Consider the following 23,247-nt stretch of genomic DNA (forward strand, 5'->3'; position numbering starts at 1 on the left):
TACCCGTTCCACTTGGAACAGGAATGTTGCAGAAGCTCTATCCTTCCCGAAGGAGGTTTCGGAAGCACTTACACATATGGAAGATTAGAGGTGATTATAACCCTCTTGGAAATGGCAGAAGACTGCCGGGGAAACACGGGCTCTGAGGCTATACCGTGGACTTTACACATATGGGATCCACTTAGGTCTCTACATATGGAACCCAGCCCTCTACCGGTTCTCACGGATTCATAGATCGAGGGCCTGGCGCCAGACGTTCCGCCACGTCTGGCTGCTGAGGGGATGGAGGAGCTCAACAGGGTCTACAGTACAGACTCTCTGGAGCGGTTTTAGCAAGCCGACACTAAACCGGGGCCTCTTATTGCTTCTACCCGTTTGAGGTGAGAACACAGGAGGGGACCGGCTCCACACGAAGGCTATAGAATCTAGCGAATGTGTTGGGGGTCGCCCAGCCCGCAGCTCCACAAATATCTGTCAGTGAGGTGCCACAAGCCAGCGCCCAGGAGGATGCAACACTGCTAGGAGCTCGCAACCTGAGCGGGCAGGGCACACCCTGTGCCTGGTAAGCCAGGGTGATGGCATCCACTATCCAGTGGGCCATCCTCTGCTTAGAGATGGAATTCCCCTTCTGCCGGCCTCTATAACAGACAAAGAGCTGGTCTGAGGTCCTAAAGCTTTGTGTCCGGTCTACGTACCATCTCTTGGGTTGGGCACATAGCCGGGGCCTCAGGATTACCTGGGAGTCAGCCGGCACAAAATCTAGGCACGAATCGTCGACCGAAAATGTGTGCAGGTCCCCTACCCTCTTGATGGAGACCAGTGCAAGCAGGAGCAGAGTTTTCATTGATAGAAACTTCAGCTCAACTGACTGCAAAGGCTCAAATGGACCCTGCTGTAGTGCTTTGAGCACTAGAGTCAGGTCTCAAGAGGGTATAGAGGGGGGCCGGGGAGGATTTAACCTTCTCGCCCCCCTAAGGAACCTGATGACCAGGTCATGCTTCCCTACCTACTTCCCTTCCACGGGGTCATGGTTAGCAGCAATCGCAGCGACATAGACTGTAAGGGCGGAGGGAGACAGCCTTCGCTCCAACCCTTGCTGCAAAAAGGAAAGCACGACCCTGATCGGGCATCTCTGGGGGTCTTCTCGGCGAGAAGAACTCCACTCGATGAAAAGGGTTCCACTTCAAGGCGTAAGCGTGTCTCGTAGACATTGCTCTCGCCGAAGTGATGGTGTCAACTACCTCCTGGACTAGGACACCTAGAACCTCCGCGTTCTGTCCAGGGACCAGAAATGAAGTTTCCAGAGGTCTGGACACGGATGCCACAGGGTGCCCTGTCTCTGAGTCAGTAGATCCTTCCTCAGAGGAATCTGCCAGGGAGGGGCTGTCACGAGGAGCATTAGTTCCGGGAACCAGGTTTGAGTGGGCCAATAGGTCCCTGTGCTCGCACAACTGATCCCGAGACTGTGCTAGTATAAGCCAATCGTCGAGATTGCGAGGATGCGAACACCCTGCTCTCTGAGGGGGAACAAGAGCCCCCTCCGCAACTTTCGTGAAGACACGGGGAGACAGGGACATCCTTCGAACGCGAACCGCAGAAATGGTCTGTGGCGCGGAAGGATCGACACATGAAAGTTAGCATCCTTCAGGTCGATCGCTGCAAACCAATCTCGGGGACGGATGCACCCGAAGATGTGTTTCTGTGTCAACATCTTGAACGGTAACCGGTGAAAGGCCTGGTTCAAGACACGCAGGTCCAAGATTGGTAGTAACCCACCGCCTTTCTTGGGTACAATGAAGTAGGGCCTGTAAAACCCCATCTTCATATCGGCTGGAAGGACCGGCTCTATCGCACCCTTCGCCAGTAGGACTGCGATCTTCACACGCAAGACAAGAGCATTGGCCGCCTTCACTGCCGTAAAGTAGATGCCACTGAACTTGGGGGGACGCCGGGCGAACTGAATCGCCTAGCCGAGGCTGATAGTCCGCAGAAGCCAGCGAGACGGGCTGGGTAGCGCTAGCCAGGCACCCAGACACCGTGCAAGCGGGACCAGTGGAACCACCACCGTACCCGCAGTGGAGCAGTGAGGTCGAACGCAGGGACCCAACTCGGGCGGCTCAGAGGAGGATGAGTGTGGTCCGGTGTTGTCCGCGACTCTCCGTGCCCTCTTGGGACCCAGAGAGAATCCAAGAGAGAAAACTGCTCTTTTGTCAAGAATTTGGGTGCCATCGACCATGAGGCAGACGGCGGGGCAAAATGAAACAAAATATTCTCCACCATCTCCCAAAGAGCAGTTCCCTCCATCTCTGGGTCGCCCGTCTCAGGGCCGCTTGCTCTTCCACTTACCGCCAGGTTTGACGGGGGCCTGGACGGGCGGGGGGGCCTGCCTACACCCGGCTCCACGGCGCTGCTTGGCTGGAGACTGCTGCGGATGCGGCGCAGGAGCGGGGGCGGATGCAGGGGGCCGGCAGGTCCTTCAGTGCCTTGGCCTGATGAACCTGCAGTAACACCATAGCGTGTAAGGCGGAGGCAGCTTCTCCACAAGCCGCATAAGCACCGCCAGTCAGACCAGACGAATGCCTACAGGCCCAGGAGGGGAGCGACGAGTTTCCCCGCCAGGAGGAGGTGGTATTAGAACACAACTGCATCGCTACCAACTGCTCCACCAGGGGGATCGCCGTATACCCCTTATCTGCACCCCCGTCGACGGTGGTGAGGGAGGAGGAACCAGAAGGTCGGTTTCTGACAGTAAAAGGTGCCGTCCATGACCTGGTGAGCTCCTCATGCACCTCCGGGAAGAGAGGCACCGGGACGGGGCGCTGAGAACCAGCACGAGCCACCCCGAGAAACCAATCGTCCAACCTCGAGGGCTCGGGACGCGGGGGAGGTTTCCACTCGAGCCCTACCCTCTCGGCGGCCCGGGAAAAGCATAGCCGAAATCTCTGGATCCAATTCAGGCCATGCCACCATCCCGGAGGGCGGCAGCGCAGCCGAATCTTCCTCTCCAGAGAGCTCTCCCTCCGATGCAGTGATCGACATCCGGTCGTCGGAAGGAGCACCGAAGGATACCGCTGGTACGGTCTTCGAAGAGTGCCCAGCGCGTTCCTTTGGCAGCTCGACTGGTTGCGAAGCGCTAGAGGAGTGATGGTCCCCCGAGGGTTGGTTCCCTGAGGGGTTTGCCACCACTGTAACCCTCAGACCGCCCGTGCTGCTGCCCGAAGTAGTCTTCGCTTGGCTGCCGCCAGGACGAACACTAGATCGAGGCAGAGGCAACGGAGCTCCGCTCCCCTGGAGGTAACGGAGCCTGGTCCGCAGCTCCGAGATGGTCATCTTCCCGCAATGGGAACATGACTCATCCACAAACGCCACTTCAGTGTGTTTAATGCCCAGACACGTGAGGCAGCGATCGTGAACATCACCCGGCGCCAGGTAGCGATCGCATCCAAAAACGCACGGGTGAAACGGCATCTTTAAAAAGACGATCCGTCGTCTTTACAAAGACGCACCCATGTAAGCTCTTTTAGAGAAACAAGCTCTTTCAGGGAAATGCTCTTTTATGTGTTGAGACCACAGGGGAGATGGCCGCTTGCAGCACAACAGGGGGTAGTGCAGCCTGAAGTGGGCAACCCACTCAACACAGGAACAGCCACCGCTGAAGCGCTGTCCGCCAACACAAAAAGCTCCCTAGAGCGCTTTGAACTCGTCGTCACAACGAAGATATGGCAGGACCAGAACGATGTTATCGCTCGGCTCCGAAGCGAAAAGCTGGTTGCACCTGCTACCTGCTAACTTTTACGTTTATGCTCATGCTGTGATCAGCGGCAGCTGGATGCAATCATCGCATGCCAATGTCCATTGGCTCATTTAGTTTACACTCGAAATAGATTGGTCTCTTGAAGCGAGATCCCAATTTGTTGGTCACGACGTGACTCGCATTGACCGACTGAAAGGGAACAATGCTTTTGGAAAACACACCCCAGTTTAGCTTCTAGTCATGGTTTTCTACGTCACAGACTTTTCCTGAGTTGGTAGTTTGTTGCCATAGTTTCTAATTAGTTTCACACCTGTTCCCTGTTCTGTTGATTATCATCCTTGTGTATTTAAGCCTCAGTTCTGTGTACGTTGTTGACGTTATGTTAGATGTGCACTGGGCTTTTGCTCTGTGTTTATTAAAGTCGTCTTGTTTCATATTCATTCTGCGTCACGCATCTCCTTTTGGGATTTTACTACACCCTAACCATGACAATAAGACTGACGGAGTATGCCATTATTAATAGAATTAATAGAATTAATGTGTCAAGCATCTTAATTGGAATTTCAACTGTTCATTTACGGGGAGTTGTCAACTAAAAACAGAAAACTTTTTATGTGTTTTGGCTGTTAATTTACATGAAAGCAGCATTTTGGGGACCTTTAGTTTCTGAAAATGATACCATTATCATTTCACGAGTTCACCTGCCCATCCAGTCCTGGTGGTTAATGGTAAACGAACTTGGCTTCCTGTCCTCAACGGAGGCTCGAATCCGAGGCTCGGCTTGAGCTCAGAGTTCAGCCTCCCCCATTGAGGTACTACATGAAGGAGGAGATGGGGAGGTGGAGGTATGCTGGAAGAATTGTCACTGGAAAGGCACAATGACTGCTGCTTATATAGTCTTGTAATGATGATTGACAGGACTAAATGATTAGGCTCCTCCCAAACCTATGTTTAGAACTTCTTGTGCATTCAAGTCCTCCTGGGAAGTTCATATTTACGAGTTGACAAGTCGTAATTATACGTCAGTGCGTTGAGTCACTTTGGTCAGAAGAAGATGGCAATTTAACTTTTCTACATAAAATTCCAGATTTTTTAACTCTACATCTACAAAATGATATATAACGAATGTGCATCTTCATCATGTTTTTTTATTTTTTTTTATTAGGTGATGTAAACGGAATCATTATATATTCTATGGTAATTATGCAATAATATAATATTTTGTATATGTAACATACAGTTTTATTGTAGATGACAAAAAAAAATTATTTGATTAATTTCACAAAATTTACCGTCAATACAGACACTGCATATCTATAGTCCATTGCATCCGGCAAGTTTTCTCACTGACACACCTCCAACTCGGAAACTCTGGGCTTAAAGAACATTTCGAGTTTCTCGCTCATAAAAATGACATTGTTGTGGCATTCATGTGCGTTCAACTCGTAAATACGATCTATCCAACATGACTTGAACACACCATTCATCTCATGTAAGCTACAAAAAACACAAATTTGTGAAAACTGTCATGCAATGTCATGCCGTTGTGTATTACGTGTTTGTGTAGTGTTTCTTTACATAGTGATATCGCCAACTACTGGCCTGGCATGCATAATACAGCATTTTAGTTTGTTTTTGCAGATCCGTGTGAATGGGGATCATGTTTACAACTATGTCACCTTTGCGCAAAAAACGCAAAGGAAAATCTTTTCCATTTTTAGCACATCATTGTCCAGTATGTATATAAAATATCTTGACTGAACACTGAACTTTAAGCTATCAAAGAAGCACGTTCAGATGATCTGTGCTTTGCAATTTATTGTGTTTTTGTCAAGGGAATGAATAAGAGTGAATCAATTATTTGTAAGTATTTAATCATAATTTTATTTGTAACCATAACTAATGAGCCTCTACATTTTGTCTCTATGTATTTTAAGTGCGGGACAGAGTGAGATCGAAAATGGAGCGAGACATTCTTGCAGAAGTGAATCATCCCTTCATTGTCAAACTCCACTACGGTGAGTTTTTTTCTCAAGAGGAGACTGTAAGCAACAGAACAAGAGCATTTACACAGGAAAATCAGTTTCTGAACCCCCTGTGCACTGCTGAAATGACAAAAAGACAATGTTGTGGAGTGACGAACTACATGTAGCAATGCTTCTAACTAAACTACTGTACATTCTACAGTTGTATGACAGTAGCTCAGATGTTTTCATAGCAATATAGCCTTTTACAGTAATGAGCTATCAGGTAATATTTTCTGTTAAAGATTATGTCTCATCTGATTGTAAAAATCAATTATATTATCTAATAATTATTTATTTAAAAAGAGATTTCCAGTAGCTTGACTGTAGCATTTAAACTGAGTGGCATGTAACTTTTCAGGTTTTTACAGGTTTTTTTCCCTTGTGCTTCTGAAAATTACTGCTTAAATGTCACCTTTGTTGCTTTTCCACTCAGCCTTTCAGACAGAAGGAAAGCTGTACCTTATATTGGACTTTCTCAGAGGGGGAGATCTTTTCACACGCCTCTCAAAAGAGGTCAGTTTTTATGAAACTGCTCGAGTCAACTAAATATTTCTGCTGTTCACTAAACAGGCAAACATGGCATGCTTGTTTGGTTCTAAATGCTTCTAAAAGGAATAATTAATTTAAAAATCATCTTTATATCATAATTTGTGTTGTTGTAATTCCCAAATACTCAGGGATGCGTATACGTGGTGCACATGCGCGACCAAAATAAAAAATAAGTAAACAAGTTCAGACCGCTCATTTGCATACCGACATGGCATTTACTTACTTGCCAGCAACCCGCCAAAATAAAAGCTTGCTGATTTTATGTTTGAAAATTATGAAAATTCATTAAAAAAGTTTATACTAGCATTGTATTTTTTAGTACTATAAAATAATTGTATTTTTACTTAATACTCAATTTATTTTGAAATATAATAGTTATCACACTGATTATTTTGTTTATTATTTTATTAAAATACAAAATCAATAAATGCAATAATACTTTTATCACTATTAGTAATTATTTTATTTTAATTATACAGTTATGTGTAATGAGTCACACTGTGTGCAGTGTGAGCAACAAACCAAATCTCCACCTTTATTTTCTCCATGGCACACAAAAGGAGATGTTTTTAAGAATGCTGTTGCTGCACTTTTCGAGTGAAAGTGAATGGGAAGAGATGTTTTTGTGTTTTGTGCTCCAGGGGAGAAAGTCATATAGGTTTGGGATAACATGACAGTGAGTAAATGAGTAGACAGTTATAATACCAATTTGTGTCCACTCATTATACAACTGAGCTGAGTTGCTGTTGCTCAGTGATAGGCTGTAAGCATTTGGTCGTTTAGTAATGACCAAAACATCCACCTGCAGCAGAGGTACATCCACATGTGCATTCTGAACTGTAATGGAGATGTCATTTGGTCCGAATGCCTTGGCAATTAAAGGCATGTCTGGCATCTATTCTCTGATGGATGGTGTACTTGTTCCCTCTTAGCACTAACTATACTGTATTCTCCTTAATGGAGTGTTTGATTTTCTTGATCACATCACTTTCTTATCTCCCTAACTTCCCTCAAGGATCTGCTCCCTTCACGCATGGGAACAAATCTGATTATTGATCTATTGACAGCAAAGCCTGTACTTTCTGAGCTGTGAATCACACATTATAGCAGCAGAGGCCATCAGTGGAAAATTATCAATGCTGGCAAGGATTAAGGGGAAATAATTTGTTTTACATTGATTAGCACAGTTTGTGTCTGGCGGTTGTATAAAGTTTGTAATATATCCCCTGTATGCTAAAGATATTCTCAGCCACTGAGTCCAAGGTCATATGTGTGTGTGTGTGTGTGTGTATCATGTTCTTTTCCTATATAATTAATGAGAGCACTTCTGGTAAATATTGCCTTCTGGATCTTTCCTGTTAATCAGATTTCCTTCTAATGTGCTTGCTGTAATTTAAGCATATATATATATATATATATATATAGATATATATATAGATATGATAACATGTATGATTTTCATGCTTAAAAATTGTGGGTTTATATTTTATCTAATATATTCGGACATTTATGATGGGGACATGATACACCATGGTAAGAATAACCTTTCTGGCATTATTTTGAAAATAAAATGAGATAGTCCTTCTTAAGTTTCACACTTAACATAATTACAGCCTCTGATGTTCAAGAGTTCTTTAACCGATAAGTGAGTGGTTTAAAGCTATAAAAAGTACATGCGGCAAACCACCTAGAATAACTTTGTTGCCGTGGCAATCGGATGAGAGATGGCAAGGTTCATTTAAAAGCATAATATTGGGCTTTTAAGATGTGACATCATCTCGTGTTGCTATACTGATAGGCAATGTACTGTTTTCCCCACTCCTTATGAAATGATGACATCTATTCCTGTGCTACAGACATGTACACTGAAGGTTCAAAGCACAGAAGCATTTATGGCTGAAAGCAAGAAAGAATTATTTGCATTATCTATGACAAGGCCAGTATTTTATATATATATATATATATATATATATATAAAAGCTCAACAGATGCCTAATACTGAGCGCATGTTCTTTATTTTATTTTCATTTATGGAAATCAGTTGTTGCTAAATCAAGCATTATTACTACTGCTCATACTTATAGTTTAAACAAACCCGTAAGCCTAAGTATTAAGCTTGGGTGTGTGTACATGGATGATACCTCAAATCATGCAGCTTATTGAGGATATGTGTGCTATTGCTAATGCCCAGACTTGTGATTTTCACGTGATGGATGATAAAATGGATAATATCAGAGTTTATAAAGCCCTCAGAATATCATAGGGACTTGTGGGTGGGCTCTTTTGACTTTGGTGAGTAGGCAACCTCTCAGAACAGCCCGTCAGTGCTGTAGAAACCACTCAGAACTTCTTGATAGCTACCCAGAATGCCCTAGCAACATGACACAAGCTCCCATTTTCTTCAGAACATGTAAATTGTGTTATGTACCATTATAGATTCAGTTTAGATTATTCCTGTGGGACTCCCCCACTCAGGTTGGGATGCATTTTGTTGTTCTGTGTTTGAAAATCTCCAGCTAAGCTCCAGCACGTAGAATGACTTCACCCCAGTATCTGGCCTCTCCGTTGAAAACAGCCCCACACTTATCTGGAGCAGACGTTTCTTTCAGACATTGATTAATGTGACTCATTGGCCATGCTCATTCGCTCAGCTAAACAACCCGTGGGCTTTATTGTGCACGTCACTCTTCATCAGTCACATCGTTCTGTCTTCATTCTGGTTGCGTAGAGATAGTTGTCTTTATTAATTGCCTGTGGAGGTCTTTGTGCCATTGTACATCATATAGGCCACTTTGCTTTAGGATAACAAGATTATATGCAATCAGGGATGAATTGTTGAAATCACTTCTCTCCCCCAGGCCTTTTTCAATTATTAATTAACTGCTGTAATTTTAGAAAGTGAAAATGATTTGCCAAGTTTTCAATCAGCAAAAGGTGCTTAAATCACATCTACAATCAATCACTCTCAGGAAATCGAGAACCTTTTTTATTTAAATTTGTTTATTTTATTTAATTTATTTAAAATAGAAACATTTTGTAACAATATACATTACCGTTCAAAAGGTTGTTTTTTCTTTCTTTTTCTGAACGAAATTAATATTTTATTTAGCAAGAATGTGTTAAATTGATTTAAAAAAAAGGGATAGTAACGACTTATATTGTTACAAAAAATTTCTAATTTGAATAAATGCTGTTCTTTTTAACTTTTTATTCATCAAAGAATGCTGAAAAAAGTATCACAGGTTCCAAAAATATTAAGCAGCACAACAGTTTCCAACGTTGATAACAAATCAGTATATTAGAATGATTTCTGAAGGATTATGTAACACTGAAGACTGTAGTAATGACTGATGAAAATTCAGCTTTGCATCACAGAAATAAATTAGATTTTAAAGTATATTAAAGTAGAAAAGACTACTTTAAATCGCAATTATATTTCACAATATTACAGTTTTTTTTCTGTATTTTTAATCAAATAAATGCAGCCTTGATGAGCAGAAGAGAATTATTTTCTTCATTAAAGTTGTTTATTTTATTTCAGGTTTATTTTTTCATTAACTGTTCCCTCCTGGTGGAATGACCTGCCCAAATCAATCCAATACATAGATGTACAATGTTCCAGAAGGCTATTTTGCATATGCAGTCCCTGGACTGATGGTAAAATTGTCACCCTAAAAATCTATACATAATACATACTGTGTAATTCTATTCCAATACAATAAAAATCAACATCCGCTTAAAAATTACGTTATACATAGTGCCAACAAATCAACACCAGCTCACTCATACACATACAATCCAACTGTTATACAATATGACAAGCAATAAACCAATAACATTGATATACAGGCAAGGATAATATAAGCATGCAGACAAACCTTAATCATTCAATCAGTACTAAACCAAACAACCTCATATACATAGCATGAAAATCTCAAACTGGTAGAGCAGAAGTTTTAGTGTGTAAAATTAATGTTGACAACGTTGCCTCTCAATTAACCACTTCTGGTGTTTGTATATTATGATTCACCTTGTAGCTGGCTGGTTTGGATCCTGGCTTATAATAAGATTATTTTTTTAATCCATATGGGAAAATGAATGGGGAAGATACTTCAGAAACCAAGGCCGCTGATTGGTGGGCGCTGGTGTATTATTATTATAAACAGTGAATAGTTTACCTTACAGCTATAAACTGTGTTTTGCTAGTTTGCTAGTTCTATGCAAGTGTTTTTGGGGTGAGTGGCATTCTCATCTCACTCTATAGATCATTTTGTTGGACAAAAATGTGTAACTACAGCTACACTTTACATAAAGAGCAACTCCTGCACATTTTCTTCCTCTGACTAATCAGTCTCTCTGTAAGTGTGAAACTGGAGCACTTTTACCGAGATATTCGTGCACTTGATTTAATCGGGATTCTCCGCACAGAACCGTGCCTGGGATGTGAGACGTAAATTAATTACCTAGATCTCTCATCTGGCTGCAACAGCTGCTGCTTTCTTGGCTGGAACTTGTTACGCCAATCTACTTTCCTCAATATGGCACTGTCTGTCCCCTGATGCTCTCCACACAGTCTAAATAAATCTCCCGGTGATTAAAATTAGCTTGGAAAAGAGCAGTTTTTGGACTTCCAAATATAAGAACACACTGTGTTATTGCAGTTTTATTAAAGATCTGTCACTGGCCAGGTTCTGCTTTAAAGGAATATGCTGAGTTATTTACAACTACCTTTTATTTTAAGTGCATTAGCGTAAATATGATTCCCATTTGATTTGATGAACTGCAGGTACAGAGTCTTGCTGCATAGACATTCATTTATAACTCAGAACTTAGCCAATTGAAAATGCTATTTTAAGAAATGACACGCAATATGGTATGACATGATTTCACGTCGAGGTTGACATATTTATCCACAGGTAAAACCCAAGAGAGCTGGTTTCCTATTAACTCATACTGTACGTTTTAGGTAAAAGCATTAGCTAAATAAAAATCTAGATTTTGGTGTTGTGGATGCAGTGCAAATTATTTTAAGCCTAATTTCTAAGAAAAGTAATAATACATCTCCCTTCAAATAAGCCGCATGATTTGAGGTATGATTTATGTCCATAGCACAAACTGTGTGGGACGAGTTACATGACAAAATGTTCTGGTTAGGGCCTTGTTCAAATCCCTAATCCTAAAGGGATTTGGATTTCTGTAAAAGCATTGGCTAAATAAAAAATTAGTTATTTATGATATGTATTTTTTTTCTTTCTAGGTAATGTTTACTGAGGAAGATGTGAAGTTCTATTTGGCTGAGTTGGCCTTGGCTTTGGATCATCTTCATAGTCTGGGCATCATCTACCGTGATCTTAAACCAGAGAAGTAAGACCAAACCCCATGTATTACCAGTAAATAATAATCATGTGTTCTAATTTACACTGCAGCCTACTTAAGTGCCCTAGATAGTGACCTTATGCCTGTAAGGCCACAAGAGTGACCTTGTGTTGATAACCTCAGCACGACCTCGATTGGACGTAATGTTCAGGAGGGCTTAAATCCTGCATTTTCAAGCAGCAGTATAATCCACATCTGGATTAGAGTCAAAAGAACTCTGTGAAACTCTCATGTAATTAAAGTCATAATTCAGAGGTTCAAACTGGGTGATGCAAGCGCCCAGAGAGCTTCCTGTGCTGCTCCTGTTTCTTTGGTGCAGTTACAGCAGCATCTGTTTTGTGTCCTTCTGCTGGATTCAGAGTGCTTGTCAAAGCTTATTCCCTAACATTACACTGAAATGTGTGCAAGGCTCAACAGTAGAGATGACCTGATGGTCCGAGATCGGTGTGTGAGAGTTTCATCCATGTTGAGGCTTATTAAGTACAAGTGTTTATTCTTCAAACATTTTATATTGTCGTATGTACAGAATATTTTTCTAACTTCTGCTGATTTACGCATTTCACATATTTAACATTATGTAGCTGGCTAATCTAGATGCATTTTATGTAATTGCGAGAATGACTAGTGAAAATATTTGTAATCAGTAATGATTATGCCAATGTTTTTCTTCTTGGAGTAACTTGATGGGCTGTTTACAGCTAATATTGCAAATTATATGTAGCAAATTCTTTGTTTGTTTGATTGTTTTTGTAAAAAAAAGGGGTTACATGAAAGTATATTTTTCAAAAAATCCCCATAAGAAACTCTTAAAGTTAGGATAGCCTCATACTTGTCTTACATCCCAAAAGATAAAATAAAAATAAATAAAATAAAATAAATGCATATATTTATTTATTTAGTTAGTTATTTACAAGAAAGAAACTTTTATTTAGCAAGAACAGGCTAAATTGATCAAAAGTGACATTTATAATGTTACAAAAGATGCTGTTTCAAAGAAATGCTGTTCTTTCTGTTCATCGGAAAAAAGAAAAAACATCCTGAAACAGTTTAGACTAAAATGTTAAGCAGCACAACTGTTTTCAACATTGATAATAACAAGAAATGTTTCTTGAGCAGCAAATCAGCATATTAGTGTAATCTCTAAAGGATCATGTGACACTGGAGACTGGAGTAATGATGCTGAAAATTCAGTTTTGCCATCACAGGAATAAATAACATTTTAAAATGCATTGAACTGTAATATTTCACTGTACTTCTGATCAAATAAATGCAGCCATGGTGAGCAGAATTGACTTCTTTTAATACCGAGAACCCAAAACTACTGAATGCTAGTGTATAGTGTATATTATTACTACATCTAGCACACCAGTGAGATGTTTTGTTCCAAAAAAAGAAAAAAACTGTAACACTTTATTGTGATAGTCCACTTTAGACATTCTACTAATAGTAAGTAACTTAGCAACTACATGTCAACTAGCAGTCATTAGAGTATTAGTAGACTGTCTGCTAAATATCTTCTAACACTTTATTTTGATGGGTCCACAAAATACTGACTATAAGAAACTTTGCAAGAATATGTCAACTTATTCTACTAACCCTAACCCTAACCTAACAGTCTACTCTGAGAGTTAGTAGACATGTAGTTGCAAATTAATGAGAATTAGTTGACATGTAGTTGCAAAGTTACTTATAGATAGTAGAATGTCTAAAGTGGACTATCCAAATAATGTGTAACCAAAAAAACCTATGGGTTATCAACAGACAGAGTTCTTAAGAGACCTCTTATAGAGAAAAGGAAAACTTATCATTAAGCTTTTCCATTGTTGAATTCATTGTGGTAAACAAGGCAACCACGTGAGTAGGCTCGGTTGAGCACAATCAGTGTCATTCTTAAGAACCATTCCTGACCTAGACCAGCAGAAAAAATATCCCTATTGTTAAGCCGTGATGAATGACTACTAACCCCTTAATATAATCCTTCCTGTGCTCCCACTTACAGTAATGCTCTTTCATGGCTTGTCTCTCTCATATCTACTCAAACAATGGGCCAGGCTCACCTGCACTCTGAATTGGCTCATGTGGGAGATTCATTGCTGGAAATAATGAAAGGGACACTCCGTACGCTAGAAGAGCTATTCCTTCTGGCTCTCGTCTGAGAAGGTGAAAATGGAGGTGGCCTGAGAGCAGGTCTCGCTGCAGCACTCGATTTCTCTTAAGGGCACGCTGTTCTGAGACCTGTCATAGGTGATTAATGGCATATAGGCAGAGGCAATCCAAAGGACACTGCACCAGTACACTCATTAAGAAAATATATCCTCAATCTTGTTACCCCTACACACTTACAAGAGCTTCAAAGGAAGTGTAGCGTTTACCTTGTTGAACTATGATATCCTTGATTGTGGTATTTAACTATATTTATTTATGTATATTTTTATTTCATTCAATGCTATTATTATTTTATTTACACATACAGTGGTGGCCAAAATTATTAGAACACTAGTATTTTCAACAGCTAAAAAAATGGTTTAAGTCATTTATTTCTATCTTTTGCTGTAGTGTGTCAGTAGAAAATATCAGTTTACATTTCCAAACATTCATTTTCCACCACTGTATTTATTACTACTGTTCTTTTTATTTTAGGTGATTGTAAGTTTTCTTCTAAACTAGTCTGTTCTAGGTTGGTTGGAGAGAGATTGAAATTTCAAAAACGCATTGTCTCTGTAAAAATAAATATATTCATTCATGAAAATAAAAATAATTATCAAAAAAAGAAAGTGTAACATTATGAATCCTATTTCAGAGTAACAGTAAAGTTATATTATTATATTTTTATAATCAGTTTTAATGTCTTTTCATGCATGATCTTGTGAATTGAATATTTAATTAAAAATAAAAATGTAACTAAATGAATGCATGCAAGATAACATTATTCATATTCATTCTAAATCTTTATTACTGTGTTAACATGACAAGTTGTGATGTTGCTCTGCATACAAAACAACTAAACTCTACTTTTTAAGATGTTATTAAAAAATAGTTTCGTACTATTGCAGCAAATTAATAAATGTCCTCTCTATCTCATTTTAATTCTGTAGCTGCTCTCTATACCGAAATGAAATGTAATCCACTGTTGTTTCACCTTCCCAGCATTCTCCTTGATGAAGAAGGCCACATAAAGATCACAGGTAAGCAGGATTTTTGTTTCATTTGCTCTCACCACATGACCCAACTCTTTATGTTTGTCATCGATCGAAGGCACCACGTGTTGATGGTTTAATATCTTCTCTGCGCTCTCAGATTTTGGCCTGAGCAAAGAGGCAATCGACCATGACAAACGAGCGTACTCGTTCTGTGGGACCATCGAGTACATGGCCCCAGAGGTGGTCAATAGACGAGGTCACACTCAAAGTGCTGACTGGTGGTCCTTTGGCGTCTTAATGGTAAGTGTCCTTGCAGATTGTGAAGGATCATAGTGGGCTGTGTGAGCGCTGCAGTGTTTTAGTGTTATGAGCGTGTGTAGCATTAGCCTGGGGCTGAAAGATAATGTGGCCGCAGCTCTGTGGGGTTCCCACAGCCCATTTTGGTGCAAAATTACACATTACATTAGTTTGACTATGTTTTAATGTTATTTTAATGCATTATCTAGCCTTACTATGCTGCATTCCATTCAACTCAACTCAGAATTTTACATGGTGAACTGCATTTTTTGGGTGATATAGCCCTATTATATAAAAAGGGTGATTTTTGCCCCCCTGAAAAAGACTTGATCTGGATAGACAGATAGACAGACAGACAGCCAGACAGACAGCCAGCCAGCCAGACAGACAGACAGACAGATAGCCAGCCAGCCAGCCAGACAGACAGACAGACAGACAGACAGACAGATAGCCAGCCAGACAGACAGACAGACAGACAGACAGACAGACAGATAGATAGATAGATAGATAGATAGATTTTTTTATAGTACAGTGTCCTCTTTTATGTCAAAAGATAAAGGGAATTTTGATTTCTCAGTTCATGACCCCTTTAAATATATAAATATGCAAATTATACAAAAAATGCAGTCCTCCTTATAAAAAGTTGTGGTTCTTTGAAGAACACAGATATACACGAAGAGCAAAGAAGCAACACACATTTCATAGAACAAGTGGCAGGTGTATTATTTAGCAAAGCTTAATGCACTTACCTATTTTGTCATACAGTATCAGATTTTTTCACTGTCAAACATTACATTTTCAGATTCAATCCCACATTTGAATACTGTTGTCAATCCAGAAACTCTGCAATGTGTAGCTAGTTAGAAGAAAAAGAAGAGGAAAAAAAACAAACACACAACTGAAAATAATTTTGTCCCCATTTGTAATTCAGATAATAAGTGAGATTTAAGTGATATTTTGAACACTAAACTGGGAAATGTCCCCAGTTTCCATATCTTAATTTTTATTTATTTTTTGTTAACAATATACAAACAGGAATGAGAACATGGCAACACATATCAATTCAACATCCCCACCTACCCTCCCTTCCTCACCCAATATATCTGACTTTGAGTGAAACACAGCATCAGCAAGAGTTGCTCACAAGATATACATCAGTGGATCTCTTCTTGCTGCTGCACTGGGCCATAGATTCTTCTATTAATTCAAAAAAGATCTGCTTAGGCAAAAACACCTTTTATTATTGTCCTAAGCTGTTGCCGGTAATTGCTTCTAGATGAGGGTACGTCCTCTGAGAATTTCCATTTCCTCAAAAGCAACTGACTCACAGCCATCGTTGGAGCAAATCATTTTTGAAGAGGTGCACTCTTGGAGCTCAGATGGATACGACACCTGATTTGAAGAGCTTGTGATTAAAGTTGAGATGAGACTTCTAATTAAAAATGTTTAAGGTGAAGTAAAATTTATGCTGGACTAGCTGCACCCACCAAATACCATAAATCCATAATAATGGACCATAATACGCAGCCAAACCTTGACCCATTGGGCAGACAAAACACAACTGGCTCAGCAACATGACCTTTTGTGGTACAGAAATTAACCAAATAACCTTTAAAAGTTTGACAGTGAATGCAGGACATACAGACTGTTTTTAGGATTAAATTGATTGATCAGTATTGCATTCAAAGTTTTCTAAGCTCTACTTTAGGAGATTATTTTAAACTGTATTATCACCCAGCTCTCAGTGTAAATAAATTTGACCTGAGTTGTTGTTTGGTGGAATTGTTGTGGACTCTCTCTTTAAAACTACAGCCCATTTAACTGGTTCACTTCTGAATATCCACAGCATAACCCAGCCTTAAAATGAATTCACTCACAGGGAAAAGTGTTACATAAGAGTGAGCACGATGAGACAGATTTGGTTTCACAGTATGCGCTGTTACTGTGTAGCAGTGCTGAATACACACTTCTCTTATTGTATCATCCGTAAATAAACTTGCTAGAGCAAAGCCTGATGCTTCTATTACTGTCCCCAGTTTGAAATGCTGACTGGATCCCTGCCATTTCAAGGCAAAGACCGCAAAGAGACAATGGCACTTATTCTCAAGTAAGAATTATTGTTGTATTTGTGCATTTTCTGACAGCCTAATGTTTTTTTTTTTTCTTGGTTTAAAGATTTGTAATTCTAAAGTTGTCCTCACAAATGGATCTGTCAAGATGATTTGTGATGTTTGTGGCTATGTATCACAGTCTCATTTATTTTCAGAAATAAATAACAGATTTAATGGTTTCTTTTTTTTTCTCAGGGCAAAACTCGGCATGCCGCAGTTCCTCAGCCCAGAAGTCCAGAGTTTACTGCGGGCTCTTTTCAAAAGAAACCCTTCCAATAGATTAGGTAGGCTACCGTACATGCACCAAACGCTGCCTTAAACCAACAAAAATTCAATTCACCTGGCTTCAGTCTCTCCTCCATAAGACCATCCTAATCCAGCCAAGATCTTAAACTGCAAAAAGTGGTAACCTGCGATTGTTACATTAAAGAGATACTTCTACCAGATTTCAGATGAAAAATGAGTTTTGTTGGTGTAAATCAATGTACTATATTATATTATCATTGTAAGGTGACCATTTTTAGTGTAGTTGATTTAAATGGTATCAAATAGCGTGGGACTTGTCAAACTTAGTTTTTTGTTTATCTGTACATGTAATTTGGGTTGTCACAATACTGAAATGTCACTAGTTGTTAACTATCCCAAAGAAATTGTATGATTCTCTCCAGTTTTGGTAACAGAAATTGGCATTGGCTGTAGAAAGACTAGCACCATTAATTTATTTAGTTTTCTTTAATAAGCTCATACCTTTAGTGCACTCAGAACTACTGACTTGGTGTTTTTCATTTATTGTCCAACTGAGAGGAATTATGATGACCGCTGACTTTGAAATGAACACCATATGTTGTATCTTTGTGACTGTAAGGATGGGAATCATAAAGAATTTAATGATTCTGGGTCTTATTTCGATTCCAGGTGTTTTGGTTCCTTGGCGACTCTTTTAAGAAAATGTAGTGTGTTTTTAGGAAGAAAAAAATAGACAAATTTAGAAACTATTTCTTATAGCATGTGAGATAAAATGTTAAAAAAGAACAAGCAACATAAAATAACACATGAGAAGAGCTAATTTCAATGGACTTGGGGCCATCAAAAAGAGCAGCAAATCACAGATTATTCCAGTAGGAGTGTAAACAATACGAAATGCTGAGCACAATAAATATCAGATGGTCACAGTGATACCTCTTTTAGTTGAACATAGTATAAAGCAATTGTATATTGTTCTTACGACAGCAGCAGTGGGCATGAATCTCATTTTAGTCAGAGATGATTTCCTGTGTGAATGACTGCAGACAGACTTCCAGACGCTGCCACTGAATGTTTGTCAAAGCTGAGATTGAATTTAGCTGGGTGAATCATTTGATCCATAATTTATAAGGCAGAGATAAATGCCATCGAGACCTTGTGTTGACTGTGGCTTAATATTCTTCTGCCTCAGATTAGTTGTATACATGCCAGCCAGGTCCTGACTCGCTCGTGTATGACTACTAACATAGTTTGAATGGTAAAATGAAAATGGAATAGTTAATGAGGTGGAATAGTGTTAGAGAGCGCAACAGTAAGTTTACTGAAAGAAAAATCCTATTCATTTTGTTCATGAGAGAAAATGATTGTAGTGATAATATGTACACCTTTTAGGACAGATCTACCATGAGCTCTGAGGTTGTTACAGTGGTAATTTACCATTGTCAAGATGGGACTTGCAGCAGAAATGCAAAAATTAAAATAAATGAATAAAATTGGTGTGACATGACTAGAGAAAACAGAGAAAAGGGGCTGTGGCATTTTGTTTCACTAAAAACACCCATAATGAACTTTTGATTTTTGTGCTGTTGATCTGAAACATGGAAAAAGAGTAAACACTGTTCATTTACATATACTACAGACCAGTGTTCAGGATAACACATTGTGAGTTACGTAATCAGATTACTTTTTCAAGTAACACATTACTTTTTAATTTACAAAAAAATATCTGAGTTACTTTTTTCAAATAAGTAATGCCCAGTTACTTTGTTTTCCCATTTATTGACTGGCAGCCCTCTACTGCTGTACAGATTTACAAATTTACATTTCATTCAGCCTGAGGATTATTCAATTCACGTTTGGTGTGAAATGGCTTTTACATTTGCCAAAAATAGAACTTTATATTAAAAACAAACAAGCAAGCCCAGCCCAGATGAGAAAAAGTAACACAAAAGTAACATAATGCATTACTTTCCATAAAAAGAAACTAAGTAACGCAATTAGTTACTTCTTTAGGAAGTAACACAATATTGTAATGCACTACTTTTAAAAGTAACTTTCCCGAACACTGCTACAGACAATGACTACATTCACATGTGCACCAATAATGGGATTATTTCCAATAATCAGAGTAAGGACTTAATCGCAGTAGATGTTTACATGACTTGAACTTAAACGCCTCTGATTGGCCAATGCGTTTAGGAAATCAACATTTGTCTGTGATTGTCTATATTACTAAATGCTGCAAAACATGTTGTAAACAGAAACCTTTGAAGCTCTCCTGAGCATAAACACGAATACGAATTGAAGCATTTGTCAAAACTGTTTCAAATCACAGCCAAAGAGCTCAGCCGTGACCACCGTCAATGCTTTTTGCAGCCAGCTGTTACAGCATCTGTTAACAGGGGCTAACTGGGTTATGCTAACCAGACAAACCTTGACCATTTAGTTGCGCATTATAGCACAGCACTTTTAGATTCCTATTTGTTGGGGCTTTAAAAGTTTAGATAAAGCACAGCTGTAGAGGATTTTAGAGGAGTGCTTTCAACACTGCTTCATGGGAATCTTATCCTTTAAATAGTTTTTTTTTTGTGACAGATGGGTTTTAGGAGAGGTTTGTTTTATCAGGCATTTCATCCCATCGAGAATAAAAAAAAATGGCTGTACAACCTGTTATCTGACTGAATGTTTCTGGATGTTTTGCAGGTGCAGGACTTGATGGAGTGGAAGAAATCAAGCGGCATATATTTTTTGCTACAATAGACTGGAATGTGAGTTCCAAACTTTGTACATAATACTATGTAATATTTTGTAATGTTAATCAGTCTTGAATATGTAGGCTGGTAACTCGTGTGTAATATTGTGACTAGGGTTGCAAAAAGGTGGACAATTTCCAGTAAATTTCGGAAATATTCCATATATTCCAGAAATTTTGGTAAGTTTCCAGGATTTTTTTTTTTTTTTTTTGGAATATTCCAGGGATTTTTGGAAAGTTTCCGGAAATTTACCGGAAAGTTTCCACCCCTTTGCAAACCTAATTGTGACTGGGGCCTTATTCGTAGCATACTGTTTTCTGCATAGTGCATTTTAAACAGGTTTCTATTAATAAATCCTAAATTACTGAATTCTGCTAACAATTTTTTTTAAACAATAAATGCCATGCGAAGTGGACCTCACTGGGTATTTCACTATCTTAAGTGAGATTCCAATCCAAAGAGGGAATAAGGGAACATCACTTCACAGGATGTGCAGAGGGAAATTTACCCAACAGTCATTGCACATCACTCCAGCACTTAAAGAAGTTTGAATAAAGTAATCTTTGTCCATCATGTCAGAAATAAAAACAGTTTGCATTGTCGTGGAAAGTTACTTTTAAAAGTAATGCATTACAATATTGCGTTACTCCATAAAACAGTAATTGTGTTACTTAGTTACTTTTTATGGAAAATAATGCATTACGATAGTTTAGCATTACATTTTGTCACCTGGCCTGGGCTTGCTTATTTGTTTTTTAATAAGTAATGAAAGTTACTTGAAAAATTAATCTGATTACATAGTTAGCATTACTTGTAATGCATTACCCCCAACACTGTTCATTTGTATTCATAGTGATTTTCAAAATTACATTTAAAATTGCTTAAAATACTAGAAATATTTTTTTTACTCCTCAAAAAACTACTGTGTACCTTTTAAATCTTTTTTTATTATTATTTTGAATGATCAACCATTAAAGTAATATTTAAATATCCAGACATAAATGTAAATGCTATATTTATTTACTTTTGACTAATCCAACACTTAGTTCACATAGCTTTTGATTTTTAATGTTCTATTAAATTACTACTCAAAATTCACAGGAAGCTCCATTATGTCTTGATCCATTTTTTTCTGTAACATGTATAACCTCTAGCATTGGTGTATGTGTCTTAAATGATGTATTTTTGGTCAACAGAAATTGTACAGACGAGAAATCAAGCCTCCCTTCAAACCAGCAGTGGGCCGACCAGAGGACACATTCCACTTTGATCCTGAGTTTACATCCCGCACACCGACAGGTGACGCAAATTGCAGTTGATTTTCAGATAATTCACGTAACACTCATATGCTATTTTATTTAAATTATAGCTGGAAGAATCATTGTAAGTCTTTGCTTTCAAGCGTCATAGACAATGTGATAGACAGCAAGCTGGAAACTATTCTTACATAACAGTCTGTGCCCAGCAAGCACAGCGAGAGTGCAAAAACAAATTAGAGTGAACTGCAGCAGCAGAACCTGTTTACCAAGAGCCCTCGGGTCCTGCCGCATAGTGCACCCAGTCAATTCATACTGCTCAAATGGGATCAATTGTGTGTTTCCATTCATAGAGAGACTGTGTCCTTGTTGCCTTTCGAAATATGTTTGTATCTGTGTGTGTCTGCAGACTCACCCGGTGTTCCACCCAGCGCTAACGCACACCAGCTCTTCCGCGGCTTCAGCTTTGTGGCCTCTAACCTGGGTCAAGAACAGCCACTGGCTGAGACCAAGCAAAACTCTGTGAACCCAATTGTACAGGTGAGCAGGACTCTGAGAACTTGTATGGTGTTGCATGCTGGCAACCATCCCATCCACAACTGCACAGCAACATTCTTAAAACAGCACAAAATGCATTAAGAGTATAGTGTGATGTTAAAACTCACTCAAAATACCTTAGCGAGTGCATAGCGACAAGTCGCTCAAAATACTGTAACAAAAATATACCAACTAAAAGCTATTTTAAAATACATTGCACATACATAGCAACATGGGAAAAATAACACTTAAAATACCTTAAAAGCTGTAGCGACATGCTAAAATCAGCTCAAAATATCTTCCAACTGCAAAGAAACATGCTAAAAGCCACTCAAAATACCTTAGCAAATGTATTACAACTAAAAGCCATTCAAAATAACTTAACAATTCTGAATGCTAATGTATTGGCGACCAGTAAAAAACAAACAAAAAAAACACTTAAAATGTCATAGTGTCATGCAAATAAAAAAAACTTTAAATACCTTAGCGCATTTAGAGACATGCTAAAATCAACTCAAAATACCACAACTGCATAGTGAAATGCTAAAAGTCACTGAAAATACCTACCAGCTACATAGCGATGCTAAACACCACTCAAAATACCTCAGCAAACGTATAACAACTAAAAGCCATTCAAAATACTTTAGTAGCCACACAGCAATATAAAAAAAAACACTTAAAATACCTTAGCATATGTAGCAATGTGCTAAAATACTCAGAACTATTTAACTATATAACTAAAACTCTGAATACTGTGAATGCATAGTGAAATGCTAAAAAAAAACATGCAAAAAAACTTAGCGAGTGCTTAGCGGCGTGTCATAAGCCACCCAAAATACTGTTGTAAAAATATAGCAACCAAAAGCTATTTAAAATACATTAGCGAAAACATAGCAACATGGGGAAAATAGCACTTAAAATACCTTAACAGCTCTAGCAACATGCTAAAATCAACTCAAAATACTTTCCAACTGAATAATAACATGCTAAAAAATCACTCAAAATACCTTAGCAAATGTATTACAACTAAAAGCCATTCAAAATAAATTAACAATTCTGAATGCTAATGTATTAGCGGCCAGTAAAAAATAAAAAAAAACAAACACTTAAAATGTCTTAGTGACATGCAAATAAAAAAAACTTTAAATACCTTAGCGCATTTAGAGACATGCTAAAATCAACTCAAAATACCACAACCAACTGC

General features: G+C 39.0%; 1 protein-coding gene across 2 annotated transcripts in view; it reads left to right on the forward strand.

Annotated features, from left to right (window-relative positions):
* The window catches only part of rps6ka2 (ribosomal protein S6 kinase, polypeptide 2), a 59,900-nt gene that overhangs the window by 15,015 nt on the left and 21,638 nt on the right, over positions 1 to 23,247 (forward strand). For both annotated transcript variants that reach the window (XM_016566265.1, XM_016566266.1), the window contains 10 exons: positions 5,692 to 5,772; positions 6,215 to 6,294; positions 11,588 to 11,694; positions 14,854 to 14,891; positions 15,004 to 15,146; positions 17,180 to 17,250; positions 17,450 to 17,538; positions 20,201 to 20,265; positions 21,447 to 21,549; positions 21,916 to 22,046. In XM_016566265.1, the coding sequence (XP_016421751.1) occupies positions 5,692 to 5,772; positions 6,215 to 6,294; positions 11,588 to 11,694; positions 14,854 to 14,891; positions 15,004 to 15,146; positions 17,180 to 17,250; positions 17,450 to 17,538; positions 20,201 to 20,265; positions 21,447 to 21,549; positions 21,916 to 22,046 (908 nt within the window). The remainder of the gene's footprint in view (positions 1 to 5,691; positions 5,773 to 6,214; positions 6,295 to 11,587; positions 11,695 to 14,853; positions 14,892 to 15,003; positions 15,147 to 17,179; positions 17,251 to 17,449; positions 17,539 to 20,200; positions 20,266 to 21,446; positions 21,550 to 21,915; positions 22,047 to 23,247) is intronic.

The sequence above is a fragment of the Sinocyclocheilus rhinocerous genome, unplaced genomic scaffold (genome assembly GCF_001515625.1).
Source record: "Sinocyclocheilus rhinocerous isolate Xijiao unplaced genomic scaffold, SAMN03320098_v1.1 scaffold512, whole genome shotgun sequence".
Classification (NCBI taxonomy): Eukaryota; Metazoa; Chordata; class Actinopteri; order Cypriniformes; family Cyprinidae; genus Sinocyclocheilus; species Sinocyclocheilus rhinocerous.